Here is a 24,741-nt window from a genome sequence, read left to right as displayed (position 1 = left end):
ACTGCCCGCACCTCTGTGGATGGGCGTCCAGCTAGGGACTCGGAAGCTTCCGGATGTGCTGGTTTCTTCTCTAAGGGTCATGCAGAGACCTCGGCTTACAGAGCCTCCCACGCTCCGTCTTAATATTTGAGTTCCAAGGGACCACCCCAAGGGGACGGGGTGCTGAGTTCCAGGGGACCACCCCCGGGGCAGGGTACCCCGGGGGGGTACCTGGTTCGGGGGACCACTGCTGTGGGTGGCAGGGTACCTGGGGGCGGGGGTACCTGGTTCGGGGACCACTCCCGGTCTGTACCTTAATGCCGGCGTTGCGCAGCATCTCCAGGGTGGGCCTCACGTCCGCCTGCAGCTGGTCCTCCACGCCCGTCAGGCACAGCAGCTCCATCTCCCGCTCCAGGCTCTCCACCACCGCGGCCACCTTGAGCGTCCGGTCGTGGAGGCTCAGCTTGGCCTGGTTGTAGCGGCTCTGAGGATGACAGTGGTGCCATGAGTCACGCTGGACCGACAGGCCAGATGCCCTGCCCACCTGATGACGGTGGCCCCAGGGGAGGCTGCCTGCTCACCTCGAAGTCCTGGTACTGCTCCTCCGTGAGTGCCCTCTTGGCCACCACGAGCGTGCGCAGGCCTTCACGGGCCATGTTTCCACACTGGGAGAGCACAGGCAGGTCACAGGCTCGCCACGGGCTCGGCACCCCCCCGGGCAGTCACTGTCACGGCCTCCCTCAGGAGTGGGCAGCAGAGAGGTATCGGAGAAGGAGCTGCCCCCCAGCACCTCCAGCGCGGTCCCTGGAGGAGGTGCTCACAGGGCAGGCCTCACGCCATCGCCCTTTCCACCACACGAGGGCAAGGGTTAGTGGTTTTGTTTTTCAAATTTGGGAAACAAGTTTATAACCAAAATTTCACTTGGTTGCCTCCCTGACACAGAACAGCCCCTGTAAACTCAGGCTCCAAGAACCTGTGGGCTTTTGAATAAACCAGAAGGCTCTCAGACAACAATAGTACTACAACAAAGATGCAGGCGGGGGTTGAAAGATGTGTCCACAGAAGAAACTACAATGTTGGAAATAAACGCATAAAGGATTTTTAATAAAGTTATCTTTGTGAAAAACAATCTGATATTATCTGTCTGTTGCAAGACATTTATTGATTTGACCTCATAAAGCTAAATAAATTAAACAAGGATTTTATAATTAATTGTACATCATTATGACCAAAAGTAATTTTTATGGCATTTTACTAGGTCTTCAGGGAGTTTAATTTATTCATGTCCCTGATTAAATCCAGTGCCTGGAGGAGCTATTGATTCATATTGCCAATACCGTCATGGACGTCGGCTGTGGTCCCTGGACTGACAGACCGACTCCAGGCGTGCAGTGGGGGCAGGGTGCACTGGATCCCGGCAACAACAGGCACAGTAGGGGGTCGTGCCCATGACTTCAGGGGGTTAGTTCTCCTCTGAATCTAACTTTTTATTAACACATAAATGTGAACAACAATTACAAATCGTACTTGTTAGGGAGAATTTGATGAAAATATAAGATTGGTTATATCTGGGTCTTACTTTCCATGTTTATAGTGAATCTTATGTGCAAATAAGAATTACATTAAAATTCTAACTAAAATCTTGTAATTATTTAGGTTACAAAATAAGTACCATGTTAAAATATAACTCTGGATATAAAGACAATATTATTTCAGATTTTTTAGTGACTAATTAGTGATGCTTTCTATTTTTTTACCAACATAAAATATTCTTCTTAAGGACCCGCCTGCATATATGCACATGTATTCACACGAAACCCCGAACATCAGCTGTTCACACAGCAAATAAGTGTCGTATCACCAGCTCTTCCACCTCTTCTGCTCTACGGGCTGACTGATGTCTGGTTGAAACTGGAACCTCGGTTCATCCAGTGACCCCAGTGAGTACCCATAGCTCACGCCCTGCGCTGCATGAAGAACCTGCAGATGCCAGTGAGTGCATACCTCCTCCTCCAGCCAGTCATTGTACTGCACGATGGAGGCCATGGCCACGTCAGCGCCCTTCATGTAGAACGTAATCTCTGCTGTGGACTCGTCCTGCAACGAGACACGCCTGCTGAGGCCAGGCTGCTCCTGCACGTGAGGCTGCCCAGACACAACAGCCCGAGACAGCAGCCCCCGGGAGCACATCTCTCCAGGCGGGCTGCTCAAACACCCCCTCTGCAGGGCCGCGTCCTCCCTGGGCGCCCAGGCCGACTGCAGCCGAGGCCACAATGGCAGCTTGCAAGGTGCTGCGCTAAGGCTTTTGAAGTAAAACCTGTACACGCACATATGCCTGGGACTGCAAGGGAAATCCTCTCAAATTTTCATAGTTTGAATGAGCTTCCAGTTTAGCCAACATCCAAGATGTATTTGTGGTATTTGCTACAAAAATTTGACAGCAACTTTATGGTCATAAGTCAGTCTTCAGGTAAACTCTTTAGTGGCTACTGCAGTGAACACAAAGCAGCTCGAGCTGATTTCAAAACTCACCAGTAACACCTTGTACTCACCCTGCCTTAGTTGTTTTAGGAAAGTTGCTCCAAACCACGACCATTAGGGCATAAGCTATCAGTCTGAATTTTGGGACACGCATAAAGTGCTGCAGGGAGCCTCAGTGGCCCTGCAGTGAGCAGAGCCACCCCTGGCCGGGGCAGGGGCAGGCGTACCCTGACGATGACCCCCATGCGCTTGCTCTCCGACGTGAAGGGGAAGGTCTGCAGGATGCAGTAGGTGAGGATCTGGCCGCCAGGGGTCCGCAGCTGCATGGACGTGAGGTCTCTGCTGACCAGCGTGAGGCCGACGCTCTCAGTCCACCGCACCAGGGCCACCTGCGGGGACCAGCGAGGGGTGAGGCCACCTGCGGGGACCAGCGAGGGGTGAGGCCACCTGCGGGGACCAGCGAGGGGTGAGGCCACCGCTCCCCACGGGGACCAGCAAGGGGTGAGGTCACTGTGGGGACCAGTGAGGGGTGAGGCTCCCCATGGGGACCAGCGAGGGGTGAGGCCACCGCTCCCCGCAGGGGACGGTGTCAGGCCAGCGCCAGCAAGCTCACTGAGACGCTACCAGGAGGCAAAGCTGGCCCTGCTTGTTCTGAGGCCTTTCTAGGGGACACTGGCCACTCCAGGGTCCACAAGCGTGTGAACGTGACACAGTGAGTCACCGTGGAGCTGAAATTAGAACCCGCCTTCCCCGGATTTCCAGCGCGTTACTAGGATACTACAGAAGGCTGAGCCCTAACAAGATGCTATGAGGATACAGGACTATAATTTAGAGCATCAGTGATGTTCCCGAAATTACAGCATTCAAAAGGGACACACGGACATCAGCAGAGGCATGTCAAAGGGGGCAAGTCAACAATTTCACAGCCCCATGCAAACATAAACTGAAAGTGAAACTCCACGTTCCTACACAACCTCTCTGTATCTGCACGTGATCTGGACCCCGAGGTTCGCCTTCAGTCTGTGCAGTGAAAGGTTACTATTACATCCTGACCTATAAATTGTATCTTCCTGTGAACACCCTATCATCTCGTTGGGCCCGCTGCAGTCAGGACGCAAGTTTCTATATTTGGTGACTCACATCTGTTTATTATTTAGCTTATGCTTGGTTTCACAACCCCTTGGAGGTAGCATTTATCACAAAAAATCAGTTGGGCTTCTGTTACCTAGCCTAGCATCCATGTAGCTGTTCTTAGTGAGAATTCTGCAGTTTAACTGTTGCCAACAGGAGGAAAAGTGTTCAGGATTTCAATGGTACAGACACTTAGGACAGACACTTTAGTTACCGTTCTGATGTCAGTTGCTTAGCTCTGGGCCTCTCTCTGATAAAATAAAACTTAACATTTCTGAGCAGGTCTGTAAACAAACAGCCACAGAGGATGGACAGGAACGCGCAGGACTCCTCGCCATGGGCTCAGCACCCTGGCCACCACCACCTGTGGCCACATGCGTGGGGCCGCAGGGCCCGTGAGGGCAGAGGGTCTCCCTGGCTCTGAGCTTCACCACCCTGCCTCGGCAAGCCTCGGGGCTGCAGTCAGCCTCGCAGAGTCCAGGCCGCACTCTCTGTACGTCTGAAGTAAACTAGTGCTGTTCTTTTTAGACGGCTTTGAGGAGTAACTTCATATCCAGAGGTGTGACATGTAGCAGTGAAAGGAAGGAAACTTTCTAAGGTACTGACAGTTTGACTGTATATTCTTCTTAAAGATGATTAAGCAATTAAAACAAACATGCTGTTTGAAAGCATAATGTCTCCTAATGCAGAATGAAGGGCATCAGTCGAGGGTGGGGAGGCTCTTCACGTGACTTAGCTCTGCTGGCTAAGCGATCCCCTGGAGGCCCCGCACAGACTGGGCGGCAACGGTGCACTCAGACCTGCGGCAGAAATGACTGTCCGGTTACAGAGCTGGACAACAGCAAGGAGGTCTGCGATGGCCTCGGGGAAGACCCTCGACGCCCGCTGTGTTCAGAGCTCTACCCCAAGGGACCAGTACCACAGACACCTCCTGAACCAAGGAGAAACAGTCTCTTCTTCAAGGTGGTTGAACAGTGGGAAGCTCAATGTGATGCTGAGACAGGAGAGAACATATGGAGCCCTGTCTGAGCTCTGGCTTGTGTGAGGCAGTCTTCTGGGTCCTGGAAGAAATGGGGGTGAGAGCTCGTCCAGCATAATCTGGGCTTTGAGAGTAAAAACCCGATTTTCACCCTAGGAGTCCCTAGTTCGTGGTTAGCCACTTCTTCACAAGCAAAATGTCATGGCTCGAAAGAAGCGCCCAGGCCGCTCCATGGTTCCATACAGCCAATGTTCGCACCTGTTTTTGGTGGCGCTGGTGTTCAAATTTTTTGCTTCTGTTTAAACTGAGTGGTTGTTTTCTCATGATCGAGTTTTGTGAGTTCTTTATCTGTACTAGTTGCTGGTTGTTTATCGGGTATGCATTTTGCAAACACATCCTACAACTCTGGAGCTTGTCTTCTTTTTCTTAACAATGTTTCTTGAAGAATGCAGGATTTTTACCTCGAAGTCTAATTTATCAGTTTTTTCTTTTACAGCTTGCACTGTTTGTGACCCACAAAATCATTGCCTAACTCAAGCCGACAAAGATTTTCTTCTACGTTTTCTTTTAGAAATTTTATACTTTTGGTTTTTCATTTAGGTCTATGACCAATCTGAATTAATTTTTATAATAGTGAGACATACTGGTTCAGGCTCTGTTTGCAAATGGCTGTTCAAATGTTCTGTGCCCCATTTATACTGATTATCTTTTCTGTAATGGATTTACATGGCACCTTTATAAAAAATCAGCTGACATCTTGGTAACAGAAAGTCTTCCAACCCATGTGTACAATACATTTCTCACATATAGTGTCCTCAAGTTTTCTTCATTGTCTTACACTTTCCAGCATACAAATCCTATACGTATTTTGTCAGATCTATCCTTAAACATTTCATAGTTTTCTGTGTGTGCGTTCTATACATGGCACATTAAAAATTTTCAATTTTTAACTGCTCACTGCTGGTATATACAAATAGGAGTAATTCTTGTATATGCATATCATAATATACAACTTTGGTAAACTCACTTATTAAGTCTTAGGAGAGAGTTAAATTTTCAGCAGAGCTTTTGGGATTTTCTATGGAAATAATCACATTATCTATTGAAAAAAGGGAGTTTTGTTTCTTCTTTTTTTTCTGGTCTACTGAGGTTTTATGTAGTTCTTACACTCCATTTTGCTAATCCGTATTCTTTCTGAACACGGATATTTAGAGGTTTTAAAAAATATTAGCATTTGGGCTGTGTTTTAATATTCTCTTTTAAAAATGTAAGCTCATCTGTTTATTATACACTATTCATATGCATAATTTTAGGTGTGTATGTTTACTTTGCATTCACTGTTTTGTATTATTTACTATTTTTGCTAAGTTTTTCCATTTTATTTAATTTTCAAAAGATCAGCTTTTGAATTTACTGTATATTCAATCATTACTTCTATGTTTTCCCTTATCTTTTCTTTCTCCTACTTTCCTTTGGTTCTGCCTTTCTCTTCAACATTTTAGTTGGACACCAGCCTCACTTGCTTCCTTCCTTTCCGTCGGTGCGGTCCTGGTTTGATGTGGAGGCGGGGCTTCCCACTGTTGACTGCCCCCACTAGGGGTGCTCGGGGTGCACGACCACGGCCCTGGCTCCTCTCGGGCTGCCGTGCTCGTGTCGGGTCACACTGCTGCTGTGTGGCGTTCCTTACGGGGCCTTCGCAGAAGGAGAGCTGCTGGGGCAGGTGTGGGGGGGGGGGGGGGAGGGTGTGGCCTCACAGAGAAGCGGTGGGCGGGGGGGCGGGAGGGGGGGCGGCTGGAGCAGCTGCTGCCCCTACCTGCTCCCTCTGGACGCCGTCAGTGATGGAAGAGATCACGTAAGGATGACTACTTCTCTAACTTGGCTTTTAGACATTTCTAACAATGTGATTATTGAAAATAATATGAAGGTCAAAATAATTAAAATGCAAGTGTGAAAAATACGTATTTAAATGGGAGCTTGAGCTAAATCTCATCCACAGGACAGTTAGTAACATGCTTGGGCAATCATTGTCACAGGCAATTTGTTTATGCTCTCACACTTCTCCACGCTAGGTAGCCAGTGTGGGGCAGATTTTGTTATTAATGTTGGCTATAATTCCGTTATAAAGCAACGTCTGTGGTGTCGTTCTTGAAAAGCTCAGGAGAAGTTTCCTTTACCATATTAGCATCTGCATAGCCACCAGCTACACTCCAGGGACACCTTTCCTACTGTGCACCTTATAAATCACAATTTGATCACTGACATGCCTTCATTTTCAATTGCGGTACTACCATCACTGCCATAATTTGACAGAATTATGAACAAAATGTGCAAGCTGACCACCTGGAAAAGCTGCCAGTCAATACTTAGGGCAGGCTGTGCGGTTCGTGTTCTGTCCTGCTCCTGAGGGTCATGGAGGGGGACTCACGTCACAGACAGGGAGCTGTTCCCCATAAACATGCTGACCCTACACCATATTTAGTCCTGCTTCAATAAGCACACACAATAAAACGAGTGCAAAGTTACAGCACGCTGAATACATTGGAGTAAAACAAAAGCAATGCCATTAAGGACGGTCATTCTTTTGTTTGTAAATAATCCACTCACGGTTTGTCATAAATTTCAGCTGATTCCTGCACAGAAACATCCACATGAACAAAAATAGCTACACCCTGAAATAATAGTTAATATGGAACTTACATAGGTGAAGGAGAAAATGTTACTAACAACAGCAGGTTCGCAGGTTTAAGTCTCTGAAAATCTCAACCTATTGATCATTTTGAGCCGAACTGACCGTGGTCTTGGGTTTACATCTTGCTGGGCTTGCTCACTGGAAGTGACGACCTGGCGCCTGAGGCGCTGCCCCTGAGCTGACTTGGTGGCGCCCGTTGGTGACATGGGCTTGGTCTCAGCTTCCACAGCTGCACTGGACACAGAGCTCACCAGGGCTGGGTTTTAACTATGTCCAGGAATTCCCGGGAACATATGTCTGCTAAGTTGGAGTTTGCTATGCTGAGGCTGTACTGGCAAAGTGACAGGCAAGCGAAACTTTCTACTCTCTTGGAGAAAATGAAATATTGATCACTTATCATAAGAAACAGCGACCAGGGCCTAAGTAGGCTGCAGGTTCTGAATACGAAATCACTTCTGCTCTGACAGCCCAGCCCCTGCTGCACGTGACAGCTTCAAGCAGCTCGTCACTGTTAAGTGTGCAGGGACTGTGCCTCGGACAGCCTCTCCTGGCTTGAAGTCAATCCCCAGATGCCGTTCCTGGAACAGGAGAAGTGCATCTGTGCACATGCAGAGGTAAGGCAGAAGATGCCCTTTTCAGGAAAATGAACTCGAAGAGCTGCCACAATATGAGAGACTCAGAAACCAGTACATTCTACTCAGTAAGTAATACTTTCTGAAACTAAGATGACACAGGAGCCTAAGCAAATAGGGATTATAAGAGTATGGTGTTGACACAAGTATATGAAGCCGGTTAAGTCTCCTAAATGATAAGGTTGCTTATTAACTGCACACATGCTGACAGGTCAAGGCTGAGGGCAAGCAGAGAACATCAACGGAGCCATTTCACTGAAAAAAGCTCCAGGGTGCAATATTCTAAGCACTTTATTCAATAAAAAATGCTTTTAAAACAGTACTTTGGTGATTGGGAAACAGTGCCATCATCTGTCAACCTAACTGTAGCAAAGCTCAATAAGTGAAATAATGAAACGTTTAGATGATTTTCCTTGGGCTCCAGGGACCTGCAAACACTGCATCCACAAAGTGCTTTAAAAATTATGATGAAGTCAAGTCTTTTCATTTTCAGATTTAAAATATGGGTTAGGGATTTCTTAGAGGTTATTTAATGGCCTGCCATTTTTAATCATTGTCCAATTTCTCTAAAGTAGGAAGAAATTTTCAAATAAAAAATTTAAATATAAGGTTAGTAGTTTTAATTTAATTTTAGAAATCTTTAAATTAGTGAAATCTCTCTCTACTGTGAATTCCTAATTTAAAATTCCAAAAATGAAAAAAAGAAAAAAAATTCCAAAAATGTAACCCAAAAAGCCTAAGATAAAAATTCTAAGTATTTTAAATAAAATTTGTATTTATTTTTGGAAGGTAATAAGGTAAACATGTAATATATGATTTTTAAAACTTCCAATAAAATTTTCCTTGGAAAATATCTGTGGTCTAGGTTTCCTGTGCTCAGGACTGGGAAAGAATGTTTTCAATAAGTAATCATATGGAACTTGAGAGGATTTCTAGACCACTAGAATGTGAAGAGTGTAACTCCTTCTTTGCAAGAAAAACAGCGGCGGCGTCCCCCTCCGATGAGCATCTGCTCCAGGCCGATGCAAGGCCAGGCCAGCAGCCCGGACACCTGATCCCCCGCCTCGGCGGCCCAGGCCCCATGTCCGTGACCGTGAGTGACATGTGTTTCAGGTGACATGCGTGACTCCAAAGGCCGGACCGAGCTCTGGTCGAAAAGCAGTTTCTACACACCTGCTGGTCAACGTGGTCTGTAAAGCAGAGCGGGGCGGACGGACGGGACCCCGTGCTCTCACCCACTGCGTCACTCACCAGGGACGTGGGGCCGAGGGTGTGCCCCGAGGGTGGCTCGGTGCTCCACGCCCTGGGTCCCTGCTCTGCACAACGGCTCAGCTATGCTGCGGGGCGTCCCCACGGCTGACCACAGCCTGGCTCCCAGCTCACGGGCGCCCCAGCACTTACTGGGAAGACAGGCACTGAGACTCACAGAAGGCAAAGGCTGAGCCATGGGGCAGGCTCCCACTGGACCTGCTGGGGAAGCCACACACACCAGTGGACGTGACAGGAGAGAAGCAGACTCACAGATACAGAGAACAGACGAGTGACGACCAGTGGGGGGAGGGGTGGGGGAGGGGCAGCCATGGGGCGGGGAAGAGGCACAAACCATTGAGTACAAAACAGGCTACAACACGGGATGCACAGCCAACATTTTAGTTACTATAAATGGAGCATAACCTTTACAAACTGTGAAGCACTGAGCCACCAGGCAAGTCTACCTTGCACACCTATAACTGAGATGGCATATCAGCTATACTTCAGTTTAAGAAAAAAGGAAGTACCTCTGTAACGAGAGCTTCAAAAATTAAAAAAAAACCACAGCTGTGGTAGGAGCTCTGTCAATGCCCTGAGCTACTGCTCCACTGGGGGTTCACCACGAGGAAGTCAGGACAGGCTGCAGGCCCTCCACTGCACACCCCGGCTTGCATCCTCTCGGAGCCTGGCAGTACCAGGGGAGGGACCAACTGGGGTGGTGGGCCTCAGCTGTAGTACGACCTGCTGGATTTCCAGGACGGAGAAGAGCTGGCCCCACCTGCAGAATAAACAGCACTTCTAGAACTGAGCTTCCCAGGTGGCGCTAGTGGTAAAGAACCCAGCTACCAATGCAGAAGATGGAAGAGACGCGCATTTGATCCCTGGGTGGGGAAGATGTCCTGGCAGAGGAAATGGCAACCCACTCTAGTACTCTTGCCTGGGAGTCCCATGGACAGAGGAGCCTGGCGGGCTATAGTCCACGGGTCGCAAAGAGTTGGACACAACTGAGTGACTGAGCGCACACACACACATACTGTACCTAAATTGTAGCAAAATACCTGGAGATTTGACTCGCAAGCCTGGTGATTCCCTTGGTGACAGAACATGGGAGGACGCAGCCTGCAGACCTCATGGCATTAGCAAGCAACCTGGCTCCGCTCTCCGCCTCCCCGGACCCAACCCCAGGGCGCTCTGGGATGAGAAGACACCTGCCCTCAAGGACTGGGTGAGGGCAGGGGTTGGGCCAGGAGGGCGCTGGCCTGTGGTGAAAGTCCATTCTGAAAACCACGGACAAGCACTCCTCATCCCACGAGAAAGACAGAGCAAGCACTCCTGGCGGAGCTGGGAGGAGCCAGGGGAGGTGCTGTCTGTGCCGCGGGCCTGCCTGGGACGTGGCCTTCGGTGACTGACCTCGTCGGGGCTGGAGGCCTGGTAGGTGCGGTTGTCGTCACTGAAGTCCTGGTCCGCCTCGGCGACCTCGGTCTCGCCAGCCGTGCCGCGGGCCTCATACACGGGGGTCACATTGTGACACAGGGCGACAGCCTTCACGGCCTCGTGGACCCGGCTGCTCACACTCCTCCTCACCTTGGGTGCTGACGATTGGGCTTTCCTCGGAGGAGTCGAAGCAGTGCTGCTTCCACCAGCCTGACACTGCGTCTGCAAACACGGACGTCACAGGATTAGAGGCAAGTAGGCACACGCTGCAGTTATCCACACACACGCCTGTCACAGATGGCCACACTGGGCCCAAGAGTGGCTGGGATGACGGCCGCCTGCACGTGACCCATGGGGCAATGACTCACTTGGGGATCCTGGGGCTACAGAGTGCTTGGACATTTCCCGGTTGTCCAGTAACCGAAATATTTGCTACGGTACTCAAAATCTGACAGTCTCCTTTTGGTAGATTCACGGCAGCCTGGCATGCATGTGCCCAGTCCTTAACAATTCCTGTTTATCCACCACTTCTAAGAGCAAAGTTATGAACTGAATAGAAGACTCACAAGTGCTTTCCTTTCTCCTTAAAAACTGTGTGCATAAAATGGTCTGAGGTTAAGAGCAGGAAAAAGCATTTAGGATGGTTCCCTTAATACTATGGACTTATTGGCTTTGCATCAGTCTCTGAAGTTAAGTGTCTGGTTTGCAGACAAGGAGAACTGGATACAGTAATCGCCTCTTGACGGCCCTGGACACACCGCCCCCCTGCCAACCCCATTCACCTCCTCCTGGGTGGGACTGCAGGAGGACCCTGACCCAAGGCCCATCAGATGCTTCTCCATGGAACCTAAGGGTAACTCCTGACGCCCCTGGAGAGCCTCTCCTCTTCCCAGCTGCCTGTCAATCACAGAGCCGGCTAATGAGGGGTGGCCCCCTGCTCAGCGGGCATCCCTTCCAGCCTGCGCCCCCACCCACACCGCATCCTGACCACACGCCCACTCAGCCGCCAAGTGGCCCTGCTCCTGCTGACCCAGGCTGAGCAACTCGCTCCACTCAGTCCACTCAGGATCCCAGGGTATAAGCGCGGTCAGGCTGCACCAAACTCGTGTTCCATTACAGTGGACTTAAGACTGTCGTCATCTCATTAACACTAACAACCAGAAGGCAAGGAAGAAATCCGTGTCACATAAAAAGCTGGATAACCAGCCAACGAACATAGCTTTCACTAAAAAAGGTTTGTAAGATTCTTCTTAGATGGGATACTACTTGCTGTGTCTATATGACATCCTTTCTGCTTTTAATTTTTTCTAGTAAAATAACTTATTTGGAGCTACTGAAATCATATTCATGGATAATACAGGGTTTTTTTTTTTTAAGATGTTATCTGGACTATTTAATCTAGACACAGATCACAAGAAGGGAAATTACGTAGTCTTCCATTAAAATGTTTTTATCTATTAATAAATATTCTAGGTTCCAAAATATTCTGTATTAAAATGAATGACATCCAAATTAATAAAGTGCTTGACTTTATGTGTTCGTGCACGGATGAGTGCTTCTGGGAGTGTCTGATCATACATATCATACACACACACTCAGGTAAGGCTGTTTTCATTTGACAGCATCTCAAAACTAAAGTACATGCCAGACTGGTGCACTTCACAGAAAAAAAGAGATGGTTTTCACAAAACTGAATATAAGGCTGAAAACATACTTTGTGTTCTTCTAAGGAAGAACTGCAGAGGGCAAGGAGAGTTCAGTTCAGTCTGTGAAAAAGCAAGTGGGGACACAGTGGCCTCGGCAGGTATGAGCAGCAGTGTGGCCAGACAGCCTGGCAGCAGGGAGACCCATGAGCACGGCCACCACACATGGGACAGAAGCCAGGAGGTGGAGAGCCTGGCAGCAGGGAGACGGGTGAGCACGGCCACCATGTGCGGGACATGAGCTGGAAGGCGGCCGTGTCGGCCCTGCTCTGTGGCCCCTGCCTGTGCTGGGGACCCGTGGCCTTGACACCCCTAACGCCAGGAGCCTGAAGGATGGGGAGGACCGCAAGCCCTGATGCCCCATGGAGAGCAAGTGCTGTACCCACTGGGCTGCATCCTCACACAGAAGAAACCGTTCCTCCTCCTGTGACTCAGAGGGCCTATAAGGCTGCTCTGAAAAATATTAAGAAACCTATCCTTGTCCATTAGAGATCCAGACTGCACATTTACAGAAGAACTAACGTGGTACTCTGCCCAAACCAACGTGCTAAAGGACAGTGGTTAAAATGAAACAGGTTAGCTGTGCACTGATGATCGTTGACAGTGAAAGGCAGAAAAATCAGGTTGTCTACTTCTGTTTACTGAGAGGGTTAAAATATACCTTTAAAAATATGAAGAAGTCTTACTGACTACGAAGAAAAACAGAAGGATTAAGAAACATATTTATTGCCTCATTCCACTTAATATTCTTAAAAATACTGTGTTTACTGAGTAATTTTACAAATAGTTCACTAAGGAAATTTAATACAAATAAATGATTTAAGGTGGTTAAGCCTATGCTTATACAATACAGAAACTGTTAACATTAGTCCCAAGACTCTTGCCTGATTTATAAGTGAGTGGCGTGTAAAGCCACGCCGTGGCATCCCTGGGGAAGGTGCCGCGTTGCAGCTCGGCACGTGCCATGCCCAGCAACCGTAGCAGCACTGGGCACACCTGCAGGGCTGGGCCTGCTCACCTGTGCGTAGGCGTTCACAAGGTGGTTCTGGATCTCGTCCATCGTGTCCATCCCATAAGACACAGTGCCCAGGTGCAGCCGCTTAAATACCATCTCGTTCTGGGTGAGGGTTCCTAGGAGAGAAGCAGCAGGACACCGTCAACCTAGGGCGCTCATTGGCGGGTCAAGGCTGCGCCCCAGGTCACACCCAGGGCTGGCTGTGCCCTGCACCCCAAGCACGCGCTGTCACACACAGCGTCGCTGAGTGCTGTCCACACCATCCCCATTTACTTCCTGTTGGGGTCCTTTAATGGACTGGAACCTTGTGGTACGGAGTCGACGATCAGAAAGTAAAAGAGAGAAGGAGGCTGATATCCCTTGGTTTACACAGAGGACCAATATTGTCCTTGACACAGGGCTTGCATCACTCACCAAGGTACCAGGCACCCTCTCGAGTGAGTCTTAGAAGCCCGGGCAGAAAAGTGAGCACGACGGGTCTCCACGCTCCAGAAAGTCAGCCAGAAAAAGATAGAGAGAGAGAGAAAAAGAGAGAGAGAGAGACAAAAAAAGACCTGGGGACCTAAGCTTGAATGAACAAAGGTGCTTTAATGATTTTCCTATGAGTATATATAGGCTGTGGTACAAGAAACTTCTTTTGGGAATGATAGAGATCAGAAAACCAAACGTACAGCAACTGTTACCAAGGGAACAAGGGGTAATGTTAGTCACAAGGTCAGGAGGCAATCCATATCTCAAGAAAGGGGAACGAGACTAAGCAGTTTTGTCCTAAAGAGAATGTTTACTAAAGGAGACCCAAGCCTGCCTCACACAATGACCTCAGTCCCTGGGAGCAGTGTGCTGTTCCACTTGAAGAGGGACAGAGGACTCATGAGAGACAGCACTCAGGAATCCTCCCGTCAAACATTCCCTGACAACTTCCATTTCACTGTGAGGACCGAACGCGCTTCCTACAGCGTCAGGTTCCTTTTTAGTAATTTCCAATGGGTTGGGGGCCGGGGGGTCTGGTTTTGCAGAGAAAGTCCAGGCTCTGTCTCCTGGCTCATATCTGCTGCTGGTCCAAGGCAGACTTGCCCCTTCAGAGAGAGATGGGTGGGAAACTGGAAAAGTGACCCACAGCCGAGATTGGCACGTCTATCCCTGTCACATGAGTCTGTTGTGAACCACAAAGTATTTTCCACTGAACAGAAACAATGCACTCGAGCCTGGGCACCATGTGAGTTGCACAGAGAGAAGGAGAGGAGGCAGAGGTGCTTTCTGGCTGCTCTCCAGCCTGTGGGCCATCCTGCATGCCCTCCTCACCCACCCTGGGACCAACCACCACCTGGGAAAGCCACTTTCAGGAGGGTCCACGGTTTCGGCCTCCAACCAACCAGATACACAACAGGCGCGGTGAAGCACCAGCGTGACAGAGGGCAGGCAGAGGGGAGGCAGTGTATTAAGAACCTTGGTGAGCTCTCACTAACAGTGCCACAGGAGGTCCCAACGTTACTCATGTTATGACCCTGATAGGAGATTGCAACCACCGTACGTGGATCACTTACTATGAAAACGCACACACAAGCATGGGACCTCAATATGAAATCACGCACACGAGCACAGGACCTCAGTGCGAAAACCCGCACACGGGCACGGGACCTCAGTGCGAAAACACGCACACGGGCACGGGACCTCAGTGCGAACACACGCACACGGGCACGGGACCTCAGTGCGAACACACGCACACGGGCACGGGACCTCAGTGCGAACACACGCACACGGGCACGGGACCCCAGTGTGAACACAGGCACACGGGCACGGGACCCCAGTGTGAACACACGCACACGGGCACGGGACCCCAGTGTGAACACAGGCACACGGGCACGGGACCTCAGTGTGAACACAGGCACACGGGCACGGGACCTCAGTGTGAACACAGGCACACGGGCACGGGACCTCAGTGCGAACACACGCACACGGGCACGGGACCTCAGTGTGAACACACGCACACGGGCACGGGACCTCAGTGTGAACACAGGCACACGGGCACGGGACCTCAGTGTGAACACACGCACACGGGCACGGGACCTCAGTGTGAACACACGCACACGGGCACGGGACCTCAGTGTGAACACACGCACACGGGCACGGGACCTCAGTGTGAACACAGGCACACGGGCACGGGACCTCAGTGTGAACACACGCACACGGGCACGGGACCTCAGTGTGAACACACGCACACGGGCACGGGACCTCAGTGTGAACACAGGCACACGGGCACGGGACCTCAGTGTGAACACACGCACACGGGCACGGGACCTCAGTGTGAACACACACACACGGGCACGGGACCTCAGTGTGAACACAGGCACACGGGCACGGGACCTCAGTGTGAACACAGGCACACGGGCACGGGACCTCAGTGTGAACACACGCACACGGGCACGGGACCTCAGTGTGAACACAGGCACACGGGCACGGGACCTCAGTGTGAACACACGCACACGGGCACGGGACCTCAGTGTGAACACACGCACACGGGCACGGGACCTCAGTGTGAACACAGGCACACGGGCACGGGACCTCAGTGTGAACACAGGCACACGGGCACGGGACCTCAGTGTGAACACACGCACACGGGCACGGGACCTCAGTGTGAACACACGCACACGGGCACGGGAGCTTTGCTTTTCCCACTCTACAGAAGGACAGCCACACAGGGCAGGGGTCGGGTAGAAGCCCTGTGAGCCCGACCCCGGACTGCAGGCCGGCCCGACACCTGTGGATCCCTGCACTTGTGTGGAAGCACAGAGGAGGGGCACCTTGGGGCACTGACGCAATTGTAAGTGTGAACATGACAGAGAGCCATGTGATCACAGCACACGCTGGATCCTTCTCATGGGTTCTTGCCCTCCGCCTCTGCCCTTGATGGGAGATTTACTTAAGAGACTGTTTTGACAAACGCTCTCAAAAGAATGTATGTAATGTACATTATATACTCGTACATATATGCTGTGCCCAGGCCTTCTCGTGGCAGAGGGGGCTACTCTGTATACGGGTGCGGCCTTCTTGTGGCGATGGCCTCTGATGCTGTGGAGCATGGGCTCTAGGGCACACAGGCTTCCGCAGTCACTGCTCATAGGCTCGGGCGCCCGGCGGCACATGGATCCTCCTGGACCAGGGATCAAACCAGTGTCCCCTACACTGGCAGGCGAACTCTTAACCAGTGGGCCAGGAAAGTCCTCCATCCCTGCTTTAAATGGAAGTAACTACGGCATGCGGAAGTCAAAGCAACGCTTGCGGTCAGGCTCTTAGTGAAACAGTCAGTGAGACAAGAACACAGACCTCTGATGGCAAACCGCACGTCTGCCACCGCGTGGTGCTGCTGCAACCCGAGACCTGACTGACAACCAGGTTCGTGTGCCAGTATCTGTGGAGCCACTCAGAAACACACCACCTCCTCCATGAGTGTGCCGTGCTATGCGTAAAAGAAAGAACTCCTAAAGTAAACGCAGCCTGACACCTGACAACGAGAGCAACAGGGAGTCCTTGGCCTCTGACATAGGCCAGGTGCCGACCGGCTCGTCCACTGACCTCTGAGAGCAGCTGAGGGGCGGGGCTCGCCCAAACAGGTCTCCCTGCTAGGTGACAGGGACATGGCGTAAATGGCTGGATTAAAATAGCTACTCACGGACTCCCTTGGCTGCCCACTGCTTATGAACCTGCCTGACAGTGTGGAAGACACAGCTTGGATCCCTGGGCCAGTAAGGCTCCACAGGCCGCGGGGCAGCTAAGCCCATGAGCCCCAACTACTGAACCTGCATTCTAGTCTGGGAGCTGCAACTTCTGAAGCACGTGTGCTCCAGAGCCCACGCTCTGCAACAAGAAGCCACAGCAATGAAAAGCCCCCGGACAGCAACAAGGACCCACGGCAGCCAAAAATAAAACAAAAAAATAAATAGAATTAAAACCAACCAACCAACCAACCAAAAAACAGTGTTATATCTTATGGTGCAGGAATGGAAACAAAACTTTAAAAACGACAGAGAAGACTAACTTACCACCATTTAAGTAGACATTCGACATTATTTACTGGGGAGTCACACATTCTACTTGCGGTACACCAGGCCTTCCCGTGAGCCCTGCGCCGCTGGCACCAGCACGTGTGTGGAACCTCGCCTGGCCAGCACCCCACTGTCCCCCTCCCTCACACCCGGCCACCTGCATCAGCAAACTGCACCAGCGAAGCTGCTCACGCTGCTTAACTGAGGCCCTACTCGGGCTCACCAGGCAGGAGACACCGCCGTGGTCCTCTGGGGGCAAGTCACTAGCACACACTGTGCGCATGTGCAAATTGCTGGGCACACCTGTGCTCTGGTGCCCTTGGAAACCAGGGAGACGGTGCTTCCACGGGACAATGCCACCGTCCGAGTCTCAGCAAGGCAGCGTGATGGGCAACGGATGCTATGATTACAATGCATCCAAGAACCTGTTGTTTCAGAGGGTGTTTCAGGAATGGCTTTGTTCTACATGAAGACAAAAACTAACAAAGGAATTAATGTATTGCTTTAACAGGCTGCACCCAAGTCCAGTTTTAAAATTTATGAATCCTCGGCAGCATTGTTCTCAAACAATGGCATCTTGGGGGCGGCAGGGAGAGGGGACGTCCTCTCAGTAGGTTTGGGGCAAACAGCCTGTCCTCTAGTTTCAGCATCATTTGCGCGTTGATCACACCACGCCTAGTATTTCTGGTCAGTGTCAATACGCTCTGCGTCCTGGCAGCTAACAGATGTCTACCCTTGTCGAGTGAATTACTTTATGTTTCACGCACTGGTGGCCGCAGATGTGTCACTATGGCAACATCATTAATTTCAGATCTTACCGGAAACGTGCACTCCAATCAAACCTAATTATAGCACACGGCTTTCTTGTCCAGGAGGAGGAAACTGTAATGCAATTATTGGAATACTTCATTTTCTGTTCTGCTGCGGCAAATGAGACACCCTGATGGACGCTTCTCGTCAGAAAGCTTATTGATGAAGCGCAAACCCAATTTACAGCCACACGAAGGCCCACCTCACAGCTCCGCCAGCCCCGTGAGGCTCCTGACAGCAGCTCGCCCCCGCCCCAGCTTCCGATGGGAGGGGGGCCCACACCCTGCTCATCCTGGGAGCCCTCACGGGGCCTCAAGGAAGGCCAGACCAGGGAACTCAAGGACACCACCGCACAGCTACATCAGGAGATGAAAGCTTCCAGTTTAGAAAACGAAATGAAAAATATTTTCTCTATTTTATACAATTATTCTGTGTTTTTTTTCCCCCTTAAATCTCAGGAACCAAGATCATTTATCTAAAACCTAAAGAAGTGATATTCTAGCCTTTTAAAAGTAGCAGGGTGAAATGTGGGAGAAATGAAGCTTTGTCTTTAAGACTCTGGGCAAAAACCACTTATCCTTACCCTGATTGTAACTCCAACTCAATAAAGAAAAATGGAGGAGCTACAAAATGATAACCCCATTAGTGCTTAAAATGCAAAACAACAGTTAGCCTTTGGAAGACAAATAACGTCACAAAACCTTGACTTAACGACATCACACTGGCAGACACAGAGGCTTGAGCTGACCATGTGCTCTCAGGCATGCGCTTTGTACACTTTTGTGAAAGAGCAGGTCAGTGCCACCCAAGGCGATCATGTGTGATGGCCCCACGAGGACTTCTAGTCCTGACAGCACCTGCTCCCCCAGGAAGAACGACGTAAACTTGGCACTGGGGCAGGAGGCGACCGCAGAGGCCCTGAGAGGGGGCAGGAGCGGCGGCTGGGGGTGGGGGGCCAGGCCTGAAGACGCACTGAGCCCCCAGCCCCTCCCGGGCCCGTCTGCCTGGAGGGATGCGCCCTGTGGGTGTCACTGCTGCATGGGCCCCCTGAGAGGACCTCCGCGGCACCGCTATCCCGGCGGGGACACTCTCTCTTCACACGCACTGCTGGCTCTTGTGGCCAGAACTTCGCTATGAACACCCGGAATGTGCTGGAGAGGATGAGGACCCTTGGATGCTGCTGGCAGGAATGTAAAATGGTGCAGGGCTGCCATGTCACCTGGTGCAGATGCTTCCCCAGGGAACAGACACTTCTGAGGCACAAACGCTGGGCTGACTGGGCCAAGACCCGTCTAACAAGGCAGCCTGCCACGGGCCACTCCAGCCAACTGCGACCAGACTTGGCAAGTCCTGTCTGCGCAGGCACGTCAGACGTTTAATGGAGCAGGAATGACACCCTCCTGCATTAGGATGTCCTACTCAGAAGAACAGAGTGTCCATACATTTAATTAGGTCTTGGTAAGGAGAAGGGACTGGCGAACCACTTCAGTATTCTTGCCTTGAGAACCCCATGAACAGTATGAAAAGGCAAAATGGATAGGATACTGAAAGAGGAACTACCCAGGTCAGTAGGTGCCCAATATGATACTGGAGATCAGTGGAGAAATAACTCCAGAAAGAATGAAGGAATGGAGCCAAAGCAAAAACAATATCCAGTTGTGGATGTGACTGGTGATAGAAGCAAGGTCTGATGCTGTAAAGAGAGGAGATCCAACCAGTCCATCCTAAAGGAGATCAGTCCTGGGTGTTCACTGGAAGGATTCATGCTGAAGCTGAAATTCCAGTACTTTGGCCACCTCATGCGAAGAGTTGACTCATTGGAAAAGACCCTGATGCTGGAAGGGATTGGGGGCAGAAGGAGAAGGGGACAACAGAAGATGAGATGGCTGGATGGCATCACCGACTCGATGGACATGAGTTTGAGTAAACTCTGGGAGTTGGTGATGGGAGGCCTGGCGTTCTGCGATTCATGGGGTCGCAAAGAGTTGGACACGACTGAGTGACTGAACTGAGCTGAAGGTCTTTCAAAGTTTAAACACACATATCCACATAGTTCTTACCCATTTTTTGTTAGAATTTGTTTTTTTAACTCTTTATACTTTTTGTTGCTATTCTAATTGGCATTTTTAGAATTAAGTGTCCTCATTGGTGGTGGTATAGAGAAATGCAGTTCAACGCTGATACCGAGTTTACATGTGTTAATTAATTAACTAAGCGGTCTCACCACTCTAGAAGCTCCGGGGGGCTCTTCGGGTTTTGAGGTACACAGTCATGAACTTGCCCTCTCTGGGAACAGCCTGCCTGTCGGCACTGGGACGCTCATCTACTGGGGGTGGCTTGTGGTTCCCGGCTGGGTTTACCGACAGCCATCCACTGGGGCAGTGCTCTGTGCCCAAACCTGCCGGCTGTGGACTGACCACCTCTCCAGGACTAGGCTGGTTCTGGAGACATCTCTGACATGTCTGTAACATCTCGTAGGGGTCTAGGTTTGCTGTCTGCCTGCTTCTTCATCCAAGTTCCAGCTGTTTTCCAGAAAGAGCTCAATCTCTGGATCAGCTATGGGCAGTTTGTGTGTTTTCCAGTGTTGTCCGAGGCTAACTCTCTGAAGTTTTCTCCCATCAGCGCAGTGAGGCTGGGAAGGCACTTCCTCCATCTACTTTCTTGACCCTGAGCTCCTCAGGTCCCTATTTCTGAGTTTTTTGATTCACTGAGCATCACCTTCCAGGTAGATTCCTCAGCGTTCCAGAGACAAGCCCTAATGAAAGCCAAACACAATCCGACAACTATTTCTGACTGAGCTGTAGGAAACCTGTAATCCCTTATGAAGGCTGGCTGCGACAGGACACCGAACCATCACCTTTGGGACACGGGGTGTCCTTCCACTGCCATCAGTCTCCCACGTCTCTCTGGCAGGTCTACTCACTGCCTTCACATGTGCCCGCATGTTCCTCAAGTTTGCACCCACATGTTTTATGTGGACCTCTGTGATTCTAAACGGAGTAATTCTTCAGTCTATTCCACACATAAGGGAGCGACTTTTATTCTTGTTGCTATTTTAATCTGTAACCTGCCACTTTACTGATTTCTTATTTTCAGCCATTGACTTCCTTGATTGATTGTTATATTTGTAAATATTTGCTTCTTCTTTTGCTTGTGGATCTTTCTAGTTCCTGGCTCACAGCAGTAGCTGGAGTAAATGTCAAAGCCTGGTACACATTAGTCTTTCTTCTTCCTGACTACAGTGAGGATTTTTCTAATATTTTATTAAAAATAAGGCTGAATTGTAATTGAGATGTATTTTCTTTGTTGCTGTTTCATTGCTAAATTGTGTCCAACTCTTTTGCAATCCCATGGACTGTAGCCCATCAGGCTCCTCTGTCCAAGGGGTTTTCCAGGTAAGAATACTGGAGTGGGTTGCCATTTCCTCCTCCAGGGGATCTTCTAGATCCAGGGATCGAACCTGTGTCTCCTGCATTGGCAGGAGGATTCTTTACCACTGCCAATGGTATGGTAAAATATGGGAAACCCATATTTTCTTTACCATTTATAAATTTTATTTCTAGTTGGCTGAGAATTACAAAGGAATTTACACCGTGAATTAGCCAATCAAGAAGGGATTTTAACCCTTAGATATGGCTCTTGTTATAGGTCTGGATTCAATTTGTCATTTATTTAGTATGTTATGGATTGACAAGAATTCTTTGATGAAAAAAATTTAAAAATGAAATAAAGACAAAGCAAATTTGGAGCAGGGAACCCTATGGAGGAGAACCATTTGTAGAGAGGCTCTTTGGAGAATGTTACTGTTAAAATATCAAATTTACAGATCTTATTAATTCTCATTTTCTTCTACCAGTTTGTAACTACCATTCTATAATAAACAAGCCCTTTTAGCGCTTAAGAAACTACCAGAAAGGTGTAACACAGGCAGTAAATAGAACAAAATCACAAGTGTAAGGATATGGAAGTTCAAAATAAAGAAATAAGTCCTTAAAAGTCTCTAAGAATTTCACATCTCGCTAATTCTGATGATCCTTTTATGTGAGAATAGGGAGATTGGCTCGAGGCCAGTTTCACGGACAGTCTGGGGAACTCTGTGAACTCAGCACTTTCACACATGTGCATACACACACCCATAAACACAAATGGGCACAGACAGGTCAGGGTCCCCCCACCCCCGCCCAGACACCTCCAAGTGCACGTGGGCAGAGTGGCACCTGTCTTGTCGGTCAGCAGGTACACCAGGCGCCCCAGCTCCTCCGGGATGGTGCTGGTCCGGACCACGGTGCCAGGAATGTTCTCATCTTTCATGATCATCCACCCGTAGGCAGCCTTGCCCATGTCCAGGTTCACACGCAAACTGCCAAAGAAAACCCACTGCAGTAGTTAGTGACTCAACACCTCATGTCCATCATGCTTTCCATAAAAATTTATTTACAGAGACATGCATTCTCTATAATTTGAGGTGAAAGAAATAGATCACAGTGGATTTCAGACTTTAAGAGAAATGAACTTGTTGACACCTAAGTCGGCAGGCCCCTTCTCAGCCAGTTGCTCATCCTTCGCCCATCAGCCTGGTTTGCGATGCAGCTGGATGAACCTGGGAGAGGTGGACCGCAGTGTGGGTCCAGGCTCAAAGGGGCCAGCGACACGTGGGAGGAAATCACCCCGAATCACTGAGCATCAGTATCTGAGAGGGGTCTTGACATCCACCCCCGTGATTCACAAGAACGAAAGAGAAGCTCCCCCACGTGGAGGAGGCCATGAAGGGGAGCAGGCTTGGGAGGAGGCTGGGCGAAGGCCTCCGAGCACCAGCCCCTGAGCATCACGTTCATAAAAACAGAGCAGAGCCACTGCATGTGAAGGAAAAACACCTGCAACTAAGACGATAACACCATACAGGGAGGAAGCAGAGCTTATGTTTACTCTGATTCACACTGGACATCTTGATCAAATGTGAGTCCAATAATTTTCATTTTTAATGCCAAAAGTTTCTAGAAGCTCAAACTTCAAACACCAAGTCGACAGAATAATTATCATCACTTACTTCAACTTACTTTTTAGTTAGATATTTAACTTACTTTTTAGTTATATTCTAATTTTATGTAACTTTAAAACACAGGCCTCTGTTCATCTGGTATTGGATTGGCCAAAAAGTTTCTTCTGTTTTTTCCGTAAGATGACTCTAGTAGCACTTAGTTATCTTTAACTTCACTAACACAATTTTGTTAATATTGTATTGTGACAGTTGTCATAGCATGCATAAAAAATAAATGAACATAATCGCTGAATTTTTGTGTAGCCATTTTAATATTGAAGATGGAAAAAAAGCAACATTTTTGGCATATTATGCTTTATTAGTGCAAGAAAAGAAAAAACACAACTGAAACACAAAAAAGCTTTGTGCAGTTTATGGAGAAACTGCTGTGATTGACCAAATATGTCAAAAGCGGTTTGTGAGGTTTCGTGCTAGAGATTTCTCACTGGACGATGCTCCATAGTTGGGTAGACCAGTTGAAGTTGACATCAATCAAATCTAGACATTAATTGAGAATAATCAATGTTATACCACATGGGACACAGCCAAGATACTCAAAATCAAGTTTTCAAACCAAGTGTTGAAAACCATGTGTACCAGCTTGGTTATGATATTTCATTTTGATATTTGGGTTCCACATATGTGAAGTGAAAAAAACCTTCTTGATTGTATTTCCATGTGTAATTCTTTACTGAAATGTTAATGAAATGTTCTGTTTTAAAACAAATTGTGTCAGGAAATGAAAAGTGGATACTGTACAATAATCTGGAATGGGGCAAGGGAAATGAACCACCACCAACCACACCAAAGGCCGGTCTTCATCCAAAGAAGGTGATGTTGTGTACATGGTGGGACTGGAAGGGAATCCTCTATTATGAACTCATTCTGGAAAACCAAAGGATTAATTCCAACAAGTACTGCTCTCAATCAGACCAACTGAAAGCAGTGCTCAACAACAAGCCTGGGGAATTAGTCAGCAGAAAACACATCAGCTTCCATCAGGATAACGCAAGACCTCAAGCTTGTTTGCTGACCTGGCAAAAACTGTGACAGCTTGGCTGGGAAGTTCCAATTCATTTGCTGTATTCACCAGACATTGCACCTGCAGATTTCCATTGATTTCAGTCTTTACAAAACTCTCCTAGCAGAAAAAATTTCCATTTCATGGAGGACTAAAAAATGCACCTGGAACAGTTCTTTGCTCAAAAAGACAAAATATTTTGTAATGATGGAATTATGAAGTTACTGCAAAATGGCAGAAGGCAGTGGAACAAAATGGAGAATATGTTGTTCAATAAATTCTTGGTGAAAATGTAAAACATGTCTTTTACTTAAAAACTGAAGGAACTTTTTGCCAACCCAATACTTTATAGTAACACTTTTTGTGAGCAAAAAATATATATTAAGCCTACTATTTTGAGTATTATAATAATAGATTATAAGGAAATAGATACCATATACATATTTAAGTTCATTATATTACTAATTTTAGCAGGTGTGAAATTTTCTAGAGACCTACTCCAAATAAGTGGGAAAGCGGCTGCCGTTCTAGATGG

General features: G+C 48.9%; 1 protein-coding gene across 2 annotated transcripts in view; it reads right to left on the bottom strand.

The window, feature by feature from the left end:
• The window catches only part of ATP9B (ATPase phospholipid transporting 9B (putative)), a 157,722-nt gene that overhangs the window by 12,263 nt on the left and 120,718 nt on the right, over positions 1–24,741 (bottom strand). For both annotated transcript variants that reach the window (XM_070453003.1, XM_070453004.1), the window contains 7 exons: positions 22,365–22,507; positions 13,298–13,410; positions 10,553–10,798; positions 2,688–2,849; positions 1,984–2,076; positions 561–644; positions 293–463 (listed from right to left, as the gene is read on the bottom strand). In XM_070453003.1, the coding sequence (XP_070309104.1) occupies positions 293–463; positions 561–644; positions 1,984–2,076; positions 2,688–2,849; positions 10,553–10,798; positions 13,298–13,410; positions 22,365–22,507 (1,012 nt within the window). The remainder of the gene's footprint in view (positions 1–292; positions 464–560; positions 645–1,983; positions 2,077–2,687; positions 2,850–10,552; positions 10,799–13,297; positions 13,411–22,364; positions 22,508–24,741) is intronic.

This window comes from Odocoileus virginianus, chromosome 22 (genome assembly GCF_023699985.2).
Source record: "Odocoileus virginianus isolate 20LAN1187 ecotype Illinois chromosome 22, Ovbor_1.2, whole genome shotgun sequence".
Classification (NCBI taxonomy): domain Eukaryota; kingdom Metazoa; phylum Chordata; class Mammalia; order Artiodactyla; family Cervidae; genus Odocoileus; species Odocoileus virginianus.
This window is presented reverse-complemented; position numbering and strand designations above follow the sequence as displayed.